This window comes from Tachyglossus aculeatus, chromosome 16 (genome assembly GCF_015852505.1).
Source record: "Tachyglossus aculeatus isolate mTacAcu1 chromosome 16, mTacAcu1.pri, whole genome shotgun sequence".
In the NCBI taxonomy this organism is placed as follows: domain Eukaryota; kingdom Metazoa; phylum Chordata; class Mammalia; order Monotremata; family Tachyglossidae; genus Tachyglossus; species Tachyglossus aculeatus.
In genome coordinates, this window is record NC_052081.1 from 7,130,904 (window position 1) to 7,151,359 (window position 20,456).

Below are 20,456 nucleotides of genomic sequence, written 5' to 3' on the forward strand. Positions count from 1 at the left end.
CGAATGAGGTCTGAACTTTCCCAGGCTGTAATTCTGGAGGCCTCTGATTCTTTTTTCATTTTCTTTTAAAGAGCTTAAGTTCTGGAAGTACTAATCAGGAACAACCAGAAAGGTGAGAGTTTTGATTTTCCTTAGGATCATCGATCTTAGCTAGAGTGATCTAAAAAGCATTTATATAAGATAGAATCAAAAGAGAGGGAGAAAGGTCAGGTGAGCTGCTGGTACTAATGGAAGAACCCGCTGCTGAAGGGTTGTGAGGAAGAGCGTTAGGATTGTAGAAAGTTTAATACGCTGTTCTGTAACGTGGAAATTACATTCCTGATGAACCCTATGTAGAGCAATCTGGTTTTGCAGTGTAGACACCTTGACTGACACTGCAAATGTGCAGCCAAATATTTCTTCAGACATAATAATTTGTGTTCTGTATAGATAGATACATGTTGTTCAAAGAAACTCTCCCAATTCCCTATTAGCATTCTATCCAAACCGCATAGTGAAAATATGCATTATGGAAGAGATGAATGTATTGCACATACCTAAGAGCCTCTGGAAGGTTACGACAAAGAATGACTAGAAAATAGCAACAAAAATTGGAAAGGAGGGTGGGAAAAAGGGAGTTTCCACAAATGCCCACTCATTCAGAAGACCTTAATCCCAGCTCCACCATTTGTCTGCTGCATGACCTTGGGCAAGTCACTTACTTTCCCTGTGCCTCAGTTGCCTTATCTTTAAAATGGGGATTATGACTGTGAACCCCACATGGGAAATAGAGTCCAACCTAATTAGCTTGCATTTACCCCAGCACTTTTGTACAGTGCTTGGCACATAGTAAGCACTTAACAAATGCCATTTTCTTAAAAAACAGGTCAGTCTCTCACATTATAGAATAACACTGTTGTGTCAATTCATGCTGTAATCAGTCTTACTCCATAGCCGTGGGTCTGGATCGGGGGGTGCCCTGGATCTCTCTCTCTCTTTTGCTGGTGCACACACACACATATGCACCACGCACCATTTTAGGACCTCTTTGAACTGGTAACTAGGCTCACCAGCAAGCATGATTTGTTCTACATCCTACTTTACCTAGTCTGTTAACTGCAGTGTGTGTATGTGTGTGTGTGTGTGTATGTTGGGGGGGAGAAGGGTGGGGGATGTCCCAGTAGAGTCTCTAGATTTCTGACCTGAATTTCACAAATGAATCATTTATTCAAGAAGTTTTAGGAGGCCAAAATCCAAATGAAACAAGGGCAAAAAAGTTAACGAGATGCCCAGTTAAATGATGCAGTGATAGTGTTCAGATTTGATAGCTGTCAACTACAGGAATTCCATATTTGATTACAAGACTGTGGAAGATGCTGAGGGATGTTCAGAGTTCTTATTAAGCCTGAATCTCCTGGGACCTAGATTTACAACTTAATAGGCATTTTGGGATGTGCGTTAATTCTTCAGACCATTTGGGGGCTTTTAATGCATTGCAGCATTATGATAATAATAATTATGGTATTTGTTAAGCGCTTACTATGTGCCGAGAGGCAGGAATACACTAAAAAGATCCCTTGTGGCATGAAAGAGTTAATGTTCCTCCCAAAGAGTCTAACTTATTATAGGGAAGTAAAGTTAGGCCCTGGGAGAATTGGGCAACCAGTCTGTATCCAGAAGTCTAATCTGTTCTGCCCCCAAAATAGACTTGGGAGAGGATTCTGGGGGGAAGAAATGGCCAAACCAAAATGTGAGAAAGCAAGGATACAAATCACTAGCTAAAACCCTGCCCTACTAAGTGATGTGAAGCATATCTTTGACAGAGTTTGGCAGCGAGAGTGGTGGAGAAAGCATATAGGAAAAACATTAGCTACTCAAATTCAGTAGTGGTACACTTAATGACTCTGTCCTAGAGAATGCTGGTAAATGGATTAGTGGGGAAATAAGCAGCATTCACTCAGACTTGTTTCTCTACCTTCTGATGAAGATAGATTTTCAACTATTTGTGGATTCACTCACCAGTATAGCTCCAAGTCACATACTGCTTTGGCCCCTATTTGCAACAGATTATTTCAGCTCCATGGACCTGTTACTGGTATAATAGCTCACTTCCCCATCCTGCTGAGGGGATTAAAGTGCTCTCAAGCTCCATGAAGACTCCAGAAATGGTTTCTGCCTGCCAAGCTTGCAATAAATCTTGTCCTCCTTGACAGGAATTTAATTATGCTTTCTTCATCAAAACACCAGGGATACTGATTTTCAGGGGTCTGTGAAATTAAATGGCCAGCAGACCCCCGACAGTTGAAAAGCATGAAGCAATATCAAGCTCTTCAACATTTTAACAGAAGAGAAAAGCTCACCTCATAAAACCAGGGCCAACCGCCCTGAACGGAAGTGTGTTTGGGAAAAAAAGAGAGCCTTAACCAATGAGTGGCCAGACTATTTTGATTCCGTCAGTAATTGATTTTACTAGGGAGGATTTGGGTGGTGAAGATGGTGGTGGCTGGATTGAAGCTCAATGGCGGTGGAAGAAAGAAGTTCCTGCAGATATCTCTACGTGGGCAGCTCCCAAAATCTGGGAGTCTCCACGCTGGCTAGAACGAGGAAACGAGAAGTCATTTGTGATGCCGAGAGGCTTACTGAAGGGCACTCAGCCCCTCTCCAAGACAAGATTAGGCCCAGGCTGCCCTAGGCGGATCTGCCTCTTCTAAGGAGTTGCTGGCAGTGAGCGGATGAGAGTCAGGACACTCAGGGGCCACCGTGAATGGGCAAGAATCCCGGTGCAGCCATAAATAGCCCCCACCGCAGGGCCTGCTTTGAACAGAGGAGATCTGAGGGAAGGGGCAAGGGTGTCCTTTGCCGTAGTTGTCAAGACAGCATGTTTTTTCCCACAGCTGAACACACTACCACCAAACCCCCTCTTTTATAGTTGTCTCAGTTCTCGTGTCCTGGAGTGGACCTGCTGGCAACTGAAGATTATTCCACATCCCCACTTGGTTATTTTCTCATCCTTCGCCCCTCAGGGTCTGAATGTTGAGATGGCCTTTGGCCAAGCACTGATCATAGCTGGGGAAGTTTTGTGGGGCCTGATACTAAACATTTGCAATGCCTCGTCCTACTCCTTCTTCCTCTCGCATGCTTGTGCCTGACTTCAGTTTGACCCAGTGTAGCGGGATGTGTTTGCATGTTACCGTTCGAATGTGTTTTATTATTTAAACATTGTTTTTTTTCCTCTGCATCTGTGTTTTTCTTTTTGTTGGTTTTGTTTTTCCTTCAGGCGACCCCCTCCTGCAATTCCAGGACGGCCATCTTAACCCCCACCACTCAATCTCGTTTTGTAGCACAGGGTTGGTATTAGTGGTGTCCAAACTACCTTTAATTTGTACTATATGCCACGTGTACATACAAAGTTTTTATTTTTGATCTATGTCTATAATAAAAGCCAAAGTTTATTCTGTGTAAATAAATAAAACCTGCCCTTTTGTTTTGTTGCTTAATGAAGAAGTTTAAATGCAGAGCATGACTTATTTAAAACAATAATTCTGGGAAATATGAGGAAGAAATATAAGCAGTTTGAAGGCCGAATGGATTTTGAAATGGAAAATCGAAGCTATGAACAAAAATGACTTGATTAAGGATATTCTGGCAGGGATAAACAGTGCATCTTGCAAGTAGAATCTAGATTCAAGAGAAGAAAGGAAATAAGAAATTAAAACTGTGGGAATATGATATAATCTGTTCTTTCATCTGGCAACTGGAAATCCCATAAATAAGTTTATTGCACCTATATTTTCCTTAATTGTCATGGCGGGAGATAAAATATGTAAGATCATGAAATAAGCAGGAAATCTGACTCATGTTTAATCTCACTAATTCCAGTTGGCTCTTTCGAGAGAAAGAAATGCTATTAAGAAATCAAAGCAGAGACGGGTCTCCTGCAACATTCTGAAACATTTGTTGAAAGATTAAGTTGATGAACGGTATTTATGCGTGATCGCCGACCTAAACAACCAAGAGGAAATGTTAAAATGATGTTCTGGTGGTGTTTTCTCCTCTAGGAGGCCATTTCCAATCATGTGTTTTTTAACTTCTCCTTTAAAAAAAGATGGCCTCCATGAGGATGGAGCCAGTTTGTCACAGTCCGTAGTCCCGCCGAACAAATTGCAGGCTCTTTGGTCCACACTCATTTGACTACAGTTCCAAACTTGGCTTTCTGAGGTCCCACAAGGGCTAACTTCCAAGGACCCAACATACCAGTACCTCTCCCTCCACGTTTGGGTGACAGCACTGGCAGCAGAAACAGTGCCTAAGGAATGTTTACCAGCAGAGGACTGCACTCTTTTAGTCACAGAGAGAGTGTCTTCCGTGGACGAAATAAGAACTGGACTTTCCCTCATTTCTTAAGGATCTCAAGATCAGAGCTTGTCACAAAGTCTGCCCAGTGCCAGAGTGGCATCTTCTACCTTCTGGGGGGACCTGTGCTTCTTGAATATGGGTTTTGATGAGGGGGCAGAAGAGTCCATTCCTAGATTGAGGCAAGCCACCGATGCTCTGTGCACACATTCATTTCTGAGATCGACTCACTTTGCTGGATTGCAGTGACTCAAAGAAGAAGGGTATAAGAGGAAGACAGAAAATATTTTGTCATCATTATGAAAGCTTGAAAACTTATATAATTAACATGAGGAATTTAGACCTGAATTAGCAAAATAGTTCATTCTCAATGCTTGTTTCCAGAAGGAAGGTGGCAGCATGATACAATTCACAGTAATTTGTAAAACTCAGGGCAGATTTTTCCATGAGGAAATGGTTTTAGCACCTTCTCTTCTATCTTGTCATCTGTAGAATTTTCAACAAGGGATAAGGGCAATGATACCTTACTTTTCAGCTGGGACCATCTCTGATGTGTGTGGACACTGCTGTTGCTATTGGAACTCAATTTTGTTCATTCTGGGTTTGGAAGCCATAGAATTAGACATCTTTTCACTCAGAGGGGGATTTCCTTCCTCAGAAAGTTGGCCAGAAAAAAAAAGTGCCAGTCTGTCTGGTAGAGGATTGGATAAATTCAGAGACAATGGGTTATTGAGGGGAAAGTTGAATAAATGACCTCACAAAAGGCCTAAATAGATTATTGGCTGATAGGCCTGTGGTGGATTATTAGAGGGAAAAATTAGAGATGTTACAAATGCAGCTCTCTGATAATAATGCAGGACAATGGATACCCAGGAGGGCAATGATCACACTAATTTTTTTTTCCTAAGCATCCTGTGGTTCCACTAGCAGCAGCAAAACACTGAAGGACTGGGGCAAGTGTTATGACTTTAGTGATGGCCCTGGTTCCTCGCACCTGATTTGTAGTGTAAAATGACGAACGCTCCAACCAATGAAGATCTCTGCTGGTATTTGTTAAGCATTTACTATGTGCCAAGCACTGAACTAAGCCCTGGAGTAGATAGAAAATAATCAGGTCAGACACGGTCCCTGTCCCACATGGGGTCAGATTCTAAGGCAGAGGGAGAACAGGTATTTAATCCCCATCTTACTGAGAAGGAAACTAAGGTACGGAGATGTTATGTGACTTACCCAAGGTCACACAGCAGGCAAGTGGTGGAGCCAGGATGAGAACCCAGGTCCCCTGGCTGACAAGCACATGCTTTTTCCACAAAGATGCAGTTGACTGAGGTTAAAGTACAATCTACCATGGGCTTTCTTGCTTCCAGAAACTCTTCAGAACTCTGGGCTGGCCATCCCTCAGAGATGACTGTCGATTCAGGAATTAGCAGGGCCATGTTCTCTTTGGTAGCAACATAGAAAAGCTTCATCACCTCTTTCTCTTTTTTCTTTTGCCCTTTTTCATTCATTCATTCAATCAATCGTATTTATTGAGCACCTACCGTGTGCAGAGCACTGTACTAAGTGCTTGGGAAGTGTCACACACTCACCTTAGGTCCAAGTTTTGAGCAGCCAACAAGGTCACGTGCAAGTCTTTTATCTCTTACCTTTATCCCTAACTTTGGCAAAGAACTCATTTTGTTTCACCCTTACTGAACTTTTTATTCACTGACATTTCCGTGTCTGCACACAATTGTCCCAGTTTATTCATGGCTTAGAAACATAACAGCACAAGTGATGTCAGGGTAATTGTCTTTTGAGTCTGTTTTCCCTAGTTAGCCTCATTCAAAGTATTTGGAAATTTCCTCCTGTATTCCAAGCCGGCAGTTGTCTCTGTTTGCCAGAGCCATAGAGCAAGAGTTGTGAAGTCAATGTTCCTTGGGGAAAAGGATCTATTCTCGACTTAATGAGCCATAGAGGGCAGGGACTTAGGCAGCTCTAGCTAAATACTTGGTTCTTGTGACACCCTGCCACTCACTGTTGTCCTGAAAGACACTGGGGAAAAGCTGACTGCAAGAGAAGATATAACTTTGTTTCCAGGTGAGTAGGCATTTAACTTAATATAGCTTCAAACCTTGCTGCCCTTTCCCAGGAGAAGATAGGGAAAGACTAACTTTCGTGAAGGAAGCCAAAATATTTGGAAGTGATCAAAAGCCCCGCATGGCCAGAAGAATAAACTGTATTGTATAGAGGTAAGCACATTACTGAGTGGAGCCAAGCCAGTTCTAGAACAGTACTAGCCAAATTGGCTCACACATGTTCTGGAACTCCATTTGATTTGTTTGCAGCTAATCATATTCCAGAATTTTATCTCACTGTGTACTGTTCCAGGGCTCAAGAATGCAAATGTGAATTCAGAAAGAAAATTTGGTTTTCAACTGTTTTGTGGTGTTTAACCCCGCCAGAGGGAAGTAATATTGTCCACAGGGCAAAAGTGATGCTTCGGATGGTCAGTGGTGTGAGAGGATAGCCTTTGGTCCAAAAGCCCTGGCAAGTAAGGCTCTGTAAAGCAAGAAATGCCAGAGATACCAATGAAGGTAGGAAAAATTATCCTTAGTCTTTTCCTGACTCACTTTTCAAGTCTACAAAGAATCCATTTTTTTGTTCTTCAGTTATCGCCAGATATTTGATGCTTTTATATCCCACATCCTAGAGATCTCCATAAAATATAAGGAAACTGTGACTTGCGAAGAGGGGAAATATCACCTCAGTCTTTCAGGATTGAGTTCTCACCAGGTGGTTGGTTTATGAGAGAGACGGGGAGGAAGATGCTGTATTTCAGGACCCTGTTTTCCATGATTGGGGTAAACGGGACCGTGTCCCATCTGATTACCTTGGTTCTACCCCAGTGTCCAGCCTGGTTCTTGGTACAGAGTAAGCACTTCATAAACGTCATCATTAATATTATCAGCTATCCTTTCCAGGGAGATGGGGGCTGCAATACAACTTAAAATGTCAGTCAATCGGTAATATTTATTGAGTGTTTCTTCTGTGCGGTGCACTGAACTGAGCACTTGGGAGAATACAACCGAGTTAGAAGACATGATGTCTGCCCTCGAGGAGCTTACACCCTAAAGGTGGAGAAAACTATTTAATTACAGGTAATAGCAGAGTGAGCAAGCACATGAAAACATACACTATTAGAAGGCTCCCAACTGGAAACTCAAACCCTGTGAGAAAGAATCAAGAGGAGCAGCATTGTAGCTACAGGATTGAACTCCCTCAGCCCCCCAAAACTATGGACTTCCCTTCTTCAAGCTTCTTCTACTGTCACTCCTTCCTGGAGGCATTCCTTGACTAATACCTCTCCTTCTAAGTCATGCCTTCCCATCATCCACCTTAGCATTCAAGGGGATGTTTACTGTTGTGCGTTTAGCAATTACTTTTGTATTTTATCATTTGCATCTAGACTCTCAGTCTTTTATCTATTTTACACTGATTTTATGTCCATTTCTCTCTCCAGTTAGACTGTAAGAGATCGGTTATTTATTCAGTATGATTAATATTATTAAGTACTAGAGAAGCAGCGTGGCTCAGTGGAAAGAGCCCGGGCTTTGGAGTCAGAGGTCATGGGTTCAAAAACCGGCTCCGCCACTTGTCAGCTGTGTGTCTTTGGGAGAGTCACTTAACTTCTCTGTGCCTCAGTTACCTCATCCGTAAAATGGGAATTATGACTGTGAGCCCCACGTGGGATGACCTGATCACCTTGTACTCTCCCCAGCACTTAGAACAGTGCTTTGCACATAGTAAGCGCTTAATAAGTGCCATTATTATTATTATTATTATTATTGTAACCTCCCCAGTGCTTAGAACAGTGCCTTGCACATAGTAAGTGCTCAATAAATGCCATTATTATTATTATTAAGTGCTTACAGTGTGCAGGATTCTGTACTGAGCACTTTGGAGAGTTGAGTAGTGCTCTGCATACAGTAGGCAGTTAAATGCTGATGAAGATACTGTGATGTTGGGACAGAAAGGGAATAGAGAAAGAGAGAGGTAAAGCTGCATTTTCCCCCTGACCATGATAATAGTGGTAGCAGCATTTATTGAGCATCCACTTGGTTTGGTGCATTGTAATAGACATTTGGAAAGTACAAAATAATCAAGTGGCATCTTCCCTGCCTACAAGAACCTTACACTCTTAACAGAGGGAGGCAAATGCAGAAATATTTGAAACTAGAGGGGTCAAAATAAATTCATTCGCTCCTTCAACCGTATTTATTGAGGGCTTACTGTGTGCAGAGCTGGGAAAAGTACAATTCGGCAATAAAGAGAGACAATCCCTGTCCACACCGGACTTACAGTCTCGAAGTTTGAATGGACAGATATACATGAGTGTTTAAGAAGTACGTTCATAAGGATAAGTGCTGTAAGTGCTAGAGTTGGCTGAGGGACTGAGAAGGCTCAGGGTACTGGAAAGTAAATCAGGGAAAGCTTGTTTGAGGATGTGGGATTTGAATGTGCACAGCTGTGGTCCGTCTTAAATGGGAGGGAGGGAGTTCCAAGTTGAAGAAACCGTGTGAACAAGGGGGCGGAGGTGGGAGAATTGGAAGTGAGATACAGCTAAGAGGTTGTCTTGAGCACAGTGAAGATGGGGAGTCAGGAATAGTGAGTGAAGAGAGTAGATAGGTAAGGTAGATAGACCAGATGATGGAGAACCGTGAAGCCATTTGTGAGGCGTTTTTATTTAATTTGAAGAGATCCGAGGAGTCACCTCCATCTCTCCTGCTTCTGGGGCATAGTAGCTGGGCTCTCAGTCTCTGCATTTCGATGGGAACCGGTTGTGGACAAAACTCGTACATATTTACTATTCTATTTATTTTGTTAATGATGTGCATCTAGCTTTAGTTCTATTTATTCTGATGACTTGACACCTGCCCCCATGTTTTGTTTTGTTGTCTGTCTCCCCCTTCTCGACTGTGAGCCCACTGTTGGGTAGGGACCGTCTCTATATGTTGCCAACTTGTACTTCCCAAGCGCCTAGTACAGTGCTCTGCACACAGTGAGTGCTCAATAAATACGATTGAATGAATGAATGAATGAATGAATGAATGAATGAATGCAAGAAAGACTGCAGGCCCCCAGGGTGGACTCCAGGTTCCTTGGCCTGTTCAAGACTCTCCTTGGCACAAGGCTTGGGGCCCGAGACATTGGTTTTTTAATTGTTTTTATTAAGTGATTACTATGGGCCAAGCACTGTGCTAAGTGCTGAAATAGATACAAGAAATACGAGATTGTCAGATTAGATACAGTCCCTGACCCCACAGGACTCACAACCCGAGAAGACAAATATTTTATTCCCCTTTTACAGATGAGGAAACTGAGGCCCAGAGGTGTTATTGTGGCTTGCCCATGGTCAAACAGCAAGCTAGAGGCAGAATCAGGACAGGAGGCTGAGTCTTCTGATTTTTCCCTGGCTGGGGTTTTTTCCCCTAGGCTGCACCGTCCCCTACCAATCCCTCCCTCACCCTCCAGGCCTGGTCTGAATGATGCTGAGTGGGTCCCCACTTCGGTGGGAGAGGAAAAAATGGCTGATGTCATTTGGCATCCTTTTCTAGTTCCAGGTCAATCAATCAATCAATCAATCGATGGCATTTTTTGAACAATTACTGTGTGCAGAGCATGGTACTACTAAGTGCTTGGCAGAGTACAATGCAACAGAGTTGGTAGAGACATATTCTCCTTTAAACTGTAAGCTTGTTGTGGACAGGGAACGTGTATGCTAAGTCTTGTATTTTACTCTCCCAAGTGCTTAGTACAGTGCTCTGCACGGAGTAAGCTCTCAATAAATACCACTGATGGATTGATTCCCTGCCCATAATGAGGGAGGGGGAGACAGATATTAAACCAGGTGTCCCTTAGCAACAGAGCAAATCTTTCTTCCCACTTTGTAGGCTTCAGGGGACTTGGTTCCGCGTGCTGACTCTGACTGACCTTGCCTCACACGGCATCCGGCAAGCTCATAGCGAAGCTAGGGAGGTCCCTGGCCACTGAATAAGCAGCTGCTAGCCAGCCCACCCCCAACTTCTGCAGTGACCCTGAGATTTATTTGGAATCTTAGTCGATTCCTGCCCTTGTTACCTGAAGCCCTGTGGGGGCTCGGCTGGTTCGGGCACAAACAGGAGGGATATCGAGTTACTTACCATCAAATATTGTCCAGCTCTAAAGAAGCCCTGATGGAGTTAGAAAATGCCACCAGAAAGAGATCCTGAGCAGCACGGGTCTGTAGGCTAAATGAAACCTTTGTACCTCGTGCCCTCTGCTGGAAGCAGATCGGGTTGGCCTTCTTTTTCCCTCGGAATTTATCCTTCTCTTTTGTCCTCTAGAACAGCAATTTTTTGATGGTATTTGTTAAGCGCTTACTATGTGCCAGGCATGGTACTAAACGCTGGGGTAGACGCAAGCTAATCAAGTTGGACGCAGTCTTCATCCCCATTTGACAGAAGAGGTAACTGAGGCCCAGAGAGGTGAAGTGACTCGCCCAAGGTCACACAGCAGACCTTGGAAGAGATGGGATTAGAACCCAGGTCCTTCTGACCCCAGGCCCGTGCTTTATCCACTAAAGCCGCTTTGTTTCAATTTGGTGGGGCAGTGGTCAGCCACCCGATTACCTCTCAGTGGCTGGCAGCCTTCAACAGCACAGGTATCCTTTGCCTGCTCCTATAATAATGATAATAATAATGGCATTTATAAAGCGCTTACTATGTGCAAAGCACTGACACTGGCCTTCCAGAAAGGCAAGCCAGTCACACACACTGCAAACCAGGATTGCAAAAGCACAAGCATTCACAGGCCCCAGTGGAGGCCAGACACCTACTTTCCGGCCCTATGCTCCCCGCTCTGTGTCATCACCAGAAATTCACTCGTTCATTCATTGTCATATTTACTGAGCATTTACTGTGTGCAGTGCTCTGTACTAAGCACTTGGAAAGCACAATTCAGCAACAGAGACAATCCCTTCCCACAATGAGAAATACAGCAGAGCTACTGAAATACAAGACCGGACGCCCTGCACTTTCTCCCAGCCGCTCTGAGAACGCTCCCTACCCACAGTGCATCATCATCAATCGTATTTATTGAGCGCTTACTGTGTGCAGAGCACTGTACTAAGCGCTTGGGAAGTACATGAGAGGGACCAGGCCAAAGTCAGACCCCGCCAAACTTTGCAGAAGCGGACAGGGCTCAGACCAGGATAGGGTAGCTGTCACTCGGATCTCTGAGGGGCAGAGGGAGGAACGAGTGTCGGGGAAGGCACCGTGACTCCTGACAAACACTGGCTTTGTTGCCTCAACTACAAATAGCTCATGTGGAAATCTCTGTGCTGACCGGCTGGACCGAGCCCGAGATTTCTGGGGCACACATGGCTCCTCCACCTACGTTTTCCTCCGAGTACTCCACAACTGCCCCCTCACCTTCAGTGAGAAATAGCAGAGTTGGGTTGGAACTCATTTCAGGGGAACGGGTTTTAATTTCAAGCTCCTGAAAATATCAGAGCAACACAGTTCTGAGCTCCAGACGTCCCTGCCATCAGGAATTTGTTTTCCTCTTGAGAGATTGGTTGAACTGGGGGAGCGGACCGGATCATAAATGAGATCTGTTAATTGCTTACTACGCACCAAGGACTGTGCCAAGCGCTGGGGTAGGTACAAGACAATCGGGTTGGACACGGCCTCTGTTCCGCATGAGTTCACAGTCTAAGTAGGAGGGAAAACAGGAATATAATCCCCATTTTACAGATAAGGAAACTGGGAGATAGAAATTAAGTGACTTGCTCTAGGCCTTAGAGCAGGCAAGTGGCAGAGCTGGGGATTAGAACCCAGGTCTTCTGAATCCCAGGTTTGTGTTTTTTCGACAAGGTCGTGGGAGTGATTGGGTCTTTTCGAGGGTCCCTGGTATTCTGTGTCCTTGACCCTTTATTGGCAAGCGGGGTGCCCCTCATCCAAAAGTTGACAACATATTTTTTAGCCTTTAGCCTTTGATCCATATGAAAAACAGCTTGAAACAGCACTGGGGCTACTTGAATGTTGTTTGTGCTAGGTGACTTTTGAACTGGGCTCCTTTTTCCCAGACTTGCATCTCTGAGAGAGGCTTTTATTAACTGACCTGAATGAAGGGTTTTTTGAGGAAATGCGATCTGGCCACAGCAGCGGGAGGTTGTACAAGAAGCTACAGGAGATCTCCAAGTTCCTTAAAAAGACTGCCGAAAAAGAGCCTCTTGAAATACCGACAACTACCTGTCTCTAGAGAGGCAAGAAACTGGTTTGGTCCCATTTTGTCAGAACCACTAAGAATGACTGAGACCCATGCCTGCTTTGGGCAGTAACAGAGGGGTGAGCCGATGGGGCACGGCAAACTGCTCCATAATAATAATAATTATGGCATTTGTTAAGCGCTTACCATGTGCCAGGCACTGTGTACTAAGCACTCGATAAATACCATCGATTGATTGGAGTGGGAGGCACAAAAGAGAGGACTCCTTCTGACCCACCTCATGTCAATCGATGGTATTTAGTGAGTGCTTACTGTGTGCAGAAGACTGTACTAAGCACCTGAGAAAGTACAATATAACGGAATTGGTAAACACGTTCCCTGCCCACCGTAAGCTCATTATGGGCAGGAAGGACGTCTGCTGATTCTGTGTTGTACTCTCCCAAGCGCTTAGTACAGTGCTCTACATATACCAAATGCTCAATAAATATCATTTGATTGAAGAAGCTTACTGTCCAGGGGGACATTTAGAGGCTCTGATAGGCTAATGGGTTTCTGATTCGCCTGTGCATTAACTGCCTTTGACAATAAAAAGACTTTAAAAAAATTATTTTATTATTAAAATAGCCCTACTGAGAGCTCACCTCCTCCAGGAGGCCTTCCCAGACTGAGCCCCTTCCTTCCTCTCCCCCTCGTCCCCCTCTCCATCTCCCCCATCTTACCTCCTTCCCTTCCCCACAGCAGCTGTATATATGTATATATGCTTGTACATATTTATTACTCTATTTTACTTGTACATATCTATTCTATTTATTTTATTTTGTTAGTATGTTTGGTTTTGTTCTCTGTCTCCCCCTTTTAGACTGTGAGCGCACTGTTGGGTAGGGACTGTCTCTATATGTTCCCATTTTATACTTCCCAAGCGCTTAGTACAGTGCTCTGCACAAAGTAAGTGCTCAATAAATATGATTAATTGGTTGATTGATATATTAAATTATATTATATAAATATAATTTATATTAAATTAAATTATATTATATATTAAATGCTTACAATGTGCCAAGCACTGTCCTAAGTAATAATGATGGTATTTGTTAAACACTTACTATGTGCCAAGCACTGTTCTAAGTACTGGAGTAGACACAAGGTAGTCAGGTTGGACCCAGTCCCCAGAGTTCAGTCTTAGGAGGGGGAACAGGAAATGAATCCTCATTTTAGTTTCCTCAAATTAAGTGACTTGCCCAAGGTCACACAGCAAGCAGTCGGCAGAGCTGAGATTAGAACTCAGGACCTTTGAATCCCAGGTCTATGCTCCTTCCTCTAGCAGGCCTGTGTTGCTTCCAAACAACTGTTCAATCAATCATACTGAGTACTTATTGTGTGCAGAGCACTGCACTAGGTGACAATTCTTGCCCTCAAGGAACTGTGCAGACACGCTGTGCAGACACGCATGGCCTCCTAGAAAGAGCAAGAGTCCATAAGTCAGAGGACCCGAGTTCAAAGCCGGCTCCACCACTTGCCTGCCGTGGGACCTTGAGCAAATCACTTAATTTCTCTGGGCCTCAGTTTCCTCACCTGTAAAGTGGGGATCCAATACCTGTTCTCTCTCCTGTTTACTCCGTGAGCCCCACGCGGGACTGGGACTGCGTCCAACCTTATTAACTGGTATCTACTCCAGTCCTTAGTTCAGTGCTTGGCACATAGTAAGTGCTTAGCAAATACTACCATTCTTACTAGTTGTCGGAGACTACGGCTAAAGACCCCGGTCTTGGGCTGTATTCTAATGCAGTTATCTAAGAAGTCTGTGAGCAAAGAAGCAGAGATCCAGCATCTTTGTTCCAAACTCCAGAACCAAGTTTATTTCACAGTGCCACTCCAGGGACACACACCCACTTTTGCCCCCGAGGTCTCGAGAGGCCACAGATGCACTGAGCCCCACGGAGGAGCTGAGACTCCCCACTTGGTTCGTGACCTGCGCCCCCAAACAGAGCTGGGAACCAAAAGGAGGCTTCGCTCCTCGTCCCCATAGTACCAGAATCCTCTGCATGACTATCTCGGAGTGCTTACTGTGTGTAGAGCACTGTACTAAGCACTTGGGAGAGTACAGTATAGCACTATCACAAACACATTCCCTGCCCACAATGAACTGGCAGTATAGAGGGAGCTAATTGCTGCTCTTTTTCTTTCCTGATCCTCTCTGTGTCCCTTCCCTGGTCCCCCCAGCCGAAAAAAATTACGCAGACCCAAGAAATGTGATATTCTTTCTCACAAACCGCACATCTTTATTCACCCAAGCAAACCTGAAAGCCCGAGAGAGCAGCTGGAAGGGTCTGGTGCCCTGTGGAGGAAAGAACAAGTCTTTTCCAACAATGCCGGGCCACCTCTCCCTTTGTCAACCCCTTTCTGTTTTCTTCTTTGGCCTGCGACTCCATTAGCCTCTCTCCCTGTGGCTTCCCAGCCTCCTCCCCTCACCAACGTCCTCCCTTCCTCCTCAGCCCATCTAGGTGAGGAACCGAGAAAGGTCCTCTTTGATTTCAGCCTCATCCCACGGTCCGTGAATGTTTTCTTTGAAGAGCTGCAGGCGGATAAGGTAATAAGGGCAGAGGCAGGAGATGGCAAGTAGGAAGAGGGCGAAGAGGACGGCCCCCACGGCGCTGATGGTCAGCAGGCCCGCCAAGGACGAGAGGGCAAAGAGCAGGGTGATCGCCACGTAGGCCGGGGGCGCGCGGGCCTTCAGCTTCTTCTGCAGCATGGGCCACAGGGCGAAGATCTGGATGGCGAACGTCACCATGACGAAGGCGTGCAGCGAGCGGGGCAGCCGGGAGGCCAGGCAGACGGAGGCAAAGATGGCCATGTTCAGCGACAGGGTGCTGGACACGATGGCGGCGTTGGCGCCGTAGTCGAAGAAGATGAGGTGGCCGAGCAGCATGAAGACCGACATGGCGTAGGTGGTGTCGGTGCTGACGGACTCGGTGAGGGTCTTCAGCACCGGGGAGAAGCCGTAGGTGAAGGCGACGAACACCGAGGCGCTCTTCAGGTCGGCCCAGCGGGTGCGCCCGCTCTCCCTCCGCCCGGCGCCGCCGTCGATCAGGTCGAACAAGGCGTAGCCCAGCAGGGAGGAGGCCAGCCCGGCCCCAAAGAGCCACTGCGGGGCCAGCAGGCCCTCGTCCATGTACCACCAGATGACGACGAAGACGCAGACGCTGCAGAGCTGCTGGATCACCACGCCCGACTCGAACACCACCGCCCGGTACCGGTACTTCCGGGCGGAGACGTTCTTCCGCAGCTCCTCCAGGAACCTCTGGTCCACGTAGTTATCGGGGAAGGGCTGCCGCTCGTACAGGACTTTCTGCCACCTTCTGGGGCCGCTGCCGGCTTCGGGGCGGGAGCGGCGCGCCATCGTCCCGGGAAACCCCCAGCCCCTCGCCGGCTCGCTCTCCATCCCGGAGGCCGGAGGGGCCGGGCAGGGTTGGAGCTCTAGGAGGCCGTGTGAGGAGCCCCGCGGGCCGGCTCCTTCCTCAACACCCTTGCTTCGCTCCGTTGCTCCTTTCTCTTCCTCGAGCGGGGACCCCGGCCGGGACCTTCGCAGCTCTCCCCGTTCCGCCGGAGGGAGACGGGGCAGGCCTGCCTAGCTTCTAGAACGAGAGAGAACAAGAATTAGAGACGCAGTGAGGCCTAATAGATAGACCCCAGGCCTAGGAGTCGGAAGGACCTGGGTTCTAATCCCAGCTCCGCCGCGTCTGCTCGGGCAGGTCACTTCACTTGTCTGTGCCTCCGTTCCCTCCTCTGCAAAATGGGGATTGAGACCGTGAGCCCCACGTGGGGCACGGGACTGTGTCCAACCTGATTAACATCTACCTGTTCCAGCACTTAGTACAGGGCCTGGCACAGGGCAAGTGCTTAACAAACACATAAAAAAAAAAACGAGCAGGCAATGCGAGCCGGTGACTCTTAAAAGAGCCGCAGCTGCTTAGAAAAGCAACGTGGCTCAGTGGAAAGAGCCCGGGTTTGGGAGTCAGGGGTCTGGGTTCTAATCCCCGCTCCACCACTTGTCAGCCGTGTGACTTTGGGAAGCAGCGTGGCTCAGGGGCAAGAGCCCGGGCTTGGGAGTCAGAGGTCATGGGTTCAAATCCCTGCTCCGCCAATTGTCAGCTGTGTGATTATGGGCGAGTCACTTCACTTCTCCAGGTCTCAGTTCCCTCATCTGTAAAACGGGGATGAAGCCTGTGAGCCTCCCGTGGGACAACCTGATCACCTTGCAACCCCCCCAGCGCTTAGAACAGTGCTTTGCACTTAGTGCTTGATAAATGCCATTATTATTATAATGGCATTATAATTATATAATATGATAATAATAATAATAATATGATAATTATTATTATCTGGGCCTCGGTGACCTCATCTGTGAAATGGTGATGAAGCCTGTGAGCCCTACGTGGGACACCCTGCTTACCTTGTATCTACCGCAGCGCTTCGAGCAGCGCTTTGCACCTAGTAAGCGCTTAACAAATGCGATCATTATTATTAAAACTGGGTGAAACAAATGCCTTCAAACCTCCCTAGACCGAGGGTGGGGAAAGTGGGGAGCCCCGGAGATAATAATAGTAATAATGATGGGGGTATTTGTTAGGGAGGAGGTACATTGTTGAAGGCGGTGGGCTCCTGCCCTGGGGCCGGTTGGGGCTCGGCTCGGCTCATTCATTCATTCAATTGTATTTATTGAGCGCTTACTGTGTGCAGAACACTGGACTAAGCGCTTGGGAAGAACAAGCAGGCAACATCTAGAGACGGTCCCTACCCAACAGTGGGCTCACAGTCTAGAAGGGGGAGACGGACAACAAAATAAAACAAGACTGTGAGCCCATAGTTGGCTAGGGGCCTTCTCTCTATGCTGCCAACTTGTAATAATAATAATGATAATAATGATGGCATTTGTTAAGCGCTTACTACGTGATCAATCGACTGTATTTATTGAGCGCTTACCGTGTGCAGAGCACTGGACTAAGCGCTTGGGAAGTCCAAGTTGGCAACATCTAGAGACGGTCCCTACCCAACGGTGGGCTCACGGTCTAGAAGGGGGAGACAGAGGACAAAACAAAACACGTTAACAAAATAAAATAAATAGAATAGATATGTACAAGAAAAATAAATAGAGTAATAAATACGTACAAACATATATACAGGTGCCGTGGGGAAGGGAAGGAGGTAAGGCGGGGGGAGAGGGGGAGAGGGGGAGGAGGGGGAGAGGAAGGAGGGGGCTCAGTGTGGGAAGGCCTCCTGGAGGAGGTGAACTCTCAGGCGGTCAGCACAGTGCTCTGCACACAGTAAGCGCTCAATAAATACGACTGAATGAATGTAGACGGGTGTCAAAATCGTCGGGACAAAGGTTCCTTCCAACCAGCAGCCATCCATGTTAGGCAGCCCCTCCTGGCCACCCGGGGTTTTCCAAAGCAGCTGGGCATCTTGGGAGACTTTTCTTGCCTTGTTCAAGGATCAATCGTACTTATTGAGCGCTTACTGTGTGCAGAGCACTGTACTAAGCGCTTGGGAAGTGCAGATTGGCAACATCTAGAGACGGCCCCTACCCAACCGTGGGCTCACAGTCTAGAAGGGGGATGAAAGAGCTCTACCCACCCCGGGGCTCGGTGGAGGAAAACAACCTGGCTCGGCTCGGCTCGGCTCGGCCCGGCCCGGCCCGGCCCGGCCCGGCCCGTCCCGGGGGGCTGCTTGGTGCGTCTGCAGCGGCAGGTGTGCAGCCCCTGCTGCCCCGCGACCCCCGGAACCGGGGCGGGCTGGGAGCGCGGGGGGGGCGCTGTGGCGGCGGCGGCGGCGGCGGCGGCGGCGGCGGGAGGGCCGGGGATCCCTGGGTCTGCTGCCCGGGTCCCCCCCTCCCTCCCCGGAGTCTGCCCCCGGAACCCCCGGCCCGCCCCGCCGAACCGAGCCGCCGCCGCCGCCGCCGCCGCCGCCGCTGCAGCTGCCGCCCCCTCCCGGCCGCCCGGAAAAACGCGCCTCACCACCCCGCCTCCGCCGCCGCTGCTGCTGCCGCCCTCTCCCGGCCGCACGGCAAAACGCGCCTCCCCACCCCCCCGCCGCCGCCGCCGCTGCTGCCGCCCCCTCCTGGCCGCCCGGAAAAACGCGCCGCCCCACCCCGCCGCCGCCGCCGCCGCCGCTGCTGCTGCCGCCCTCTGCTGGCCGCCCGGAAAAACGCACCGCCCCACCCCGCCGCCGCCGCCGCCGCCGCCGCCGCTGCTGCCGCCCTCTCCTGGTCGCCCGGAAAAACGCGTCTCCCCACCCCGCCGCCGCCGCTGCTGCTGCCGCCCTCTGCTGACCGCTCAGCAACACGCCCTTTCTCCGCCCTCCCCCCCGCCCCGCGCTGCCGCCCTCTGCTGGCCGCTCAGCAACACGCCCTTTCTCCGCCCTCCCCCCGCCCCGCGCCGCCGCCGCTGCCGCCCTCTGCTGGCCGCTCGGCAACACGCCCTTTCTCCGCCCTCCCGCCGCCGCCCTCTGCTGGCCGCTCGGCAACACGCCCTTTCTCCGCCCTCCCGCCGCCGCCCTCTGCTGGCCGCTCGGCAACACGCCCTTTCTCCTCCCTCCCGCCGCCGCCCTCTGCTGGCCGCTCGGCAACACGCCCTTTCTCCGCCCTCCCGCTGCCGCCCTCTGCTGGCCGCTCGGCAGCACGTCGCGTCTCCGCCCGACTGGCATCCTCGTGCCCCCCCCCACCGCAGCCCCCGCCACTCTAAGAATGATAGTGATGACGCCATTTGTTAAGGCAGTGCTTACTATGTAGCAGGCACTGTTCTAAGCGCTGGGGTAGATGCAAGGTAAGCAGGCTGTCCCTCGTGGGGCCCACGGCCTCCATCCCCATTTTACAGAGGAGGGAACTGAGGCACAGAGAATAATAATAATAATAATGGTATTTATTAAGCGCTTACTATGTGCAAAACACTGTTCTAAGCGCTGAGGGGGGATACAAGGTAGTCACGTCGTCCCACGTGGGGCTCACATACGATTGAATGAATGAATTTATTTTATTTGTCCATATTTATTCTATTTATTTTATTTCGTTAATATGTTTTGTTTCGTTGTCCGTCTCCCCCTTCTAGACCGCCTCTATATGTTGCCAGCTTGGACTTCCCAAGCGCTTAGTACGGTGTTCTGCACATAGTAAGCGCTCAATAAATGCGATTGAATGAATGAATGAATCCCCATTTTCCAGGTGAGGGAACTGAGGCCCAGAGAAGTGAAGCGACTTGCCCAAGGTCACACAGCTGACAAGTGGCGAAGGCGGGATTTGAACCCATGACCTCTGACTCCAAATGATGATGGTATTTTTTAAGCACTTACTATGTGCAAAGCACTGTTCTAAGCGCTGGGGAGGTTACAAGGTGATCAGGTTGTCCCACGGGGGGCTCACAGTTTTAATCCCCATTTTACAGATGAGGTAACTGAGGCACAGAGAAGTGAAGTGACTTGCCCAAGGTCACACAGCTGACAAGTGGCGAAGCCGGGATTTGAACCCATGACTTCTGACTCCAAAGCCCGGGCTTTTTCTACTGAGCCACACTGTCAAGTGACTGGCCCAAAGTCACACAGCTGACAAGTGATGGAGCCGGGATTAAAACGCGCGACCCGTCACTCCCAATTCCGGGCTCTTTCCACTGAGCCACGGTGCTCTACTAAGCCCTGAGGTGGATAATAATAATAATAATAATAATAGCTTTTGTTAAGCGCTTACTGTGTGCCAGGCAATGTACTCAGCGCTGAGGTGAACAATGATAATAATGGCATGTGTTAAATACTATGTGCCAGGTACTGTACTAAGCGCTGAGGTGGATAATGATGACAATAATAATAATAGCATTTTTTAAGTGCTTACT

At 48.2% G+C, this 20,456-nt stretch overlaps 2 protein-coding genes across 3 annotated transcripts in view; one reads left to right on the forward strand and one right to left on the reverse strand.

Annotated features, from left to right (window-relative positions):
- DNM3 (dynamin 3) overlaps positions 1-3,431 on the forward strand; it is a 346,807-nt gene extending 343,376 nt beyond the window's left edge. For both annotated transcript variants that reach the window (XM_038758051.1, XM_038758053.1), the window contains one exon: positions 3,257-3,431. In XM_038758051.1, the coding sequence (XP_038613979.1) occupies positions 3,257-3,293 (37 nt within the window). In that variant the 3' untranslated portion in view covers positions 3,294-3,431. The remainder of the gene's footprint in view (positions 1-3,256) is intronic.
- Positions 3,432-14,816: 11,385 nt separating this feature from the next.
- On the reverse strand, positions 14,817-19,281 carry PIGC (phosphatidylinositol glycan anchor biosynthesis class C). The gene is made up of 4 exons (XM_038758590.1): positions 19,052-19,281; positions 18,790-18,962; positions 18,285-18,451; positions 14,817-16,207 (listed from the first exon to the last, which is right to left on the reverse strand). The coding sequence occupies exons 1-4, from the start codon at positions 19,279-19,281 to the stop codon at positions 15,080-15,082; spliced, it is 1,698 nt and encodes a 565-aa protein (XP_038614518.1). The 3' UTR covers positions 14,817-15,079.
- Positions 19,282-20,456: the final 1,175 nt, after the last annotated feature.

What these genes read in the sequence shown, in the direction of transcription:
- PIGC (XM_038758590.1), bottom strand. Translation starts at nt 19,281, where the DNA reads ATGCCAGTCGGGCGGAGACGCGACGTGCTGCCGAGCGGCCAGCAGAGG. An exon ending in GGAGGGCGGAGAAAGGGCGT is followed by an intron (nt 18,963 to 19,051) that starts GTTGCCGAGCGG and finishes AGCGGCCAGCAG; the next exon opens with AGGGCGGCAGCGCGGGGCGG. An exon ending in AGCCCCCCGGGACGGGCCGG is followed by an intron (nt 16,208 to 18,284) that starts GCCGGGCCGGGC and finishes TCTAGAAGCTAG; the next exon opens with GCAGGCCTGCCCCGTCTCCC.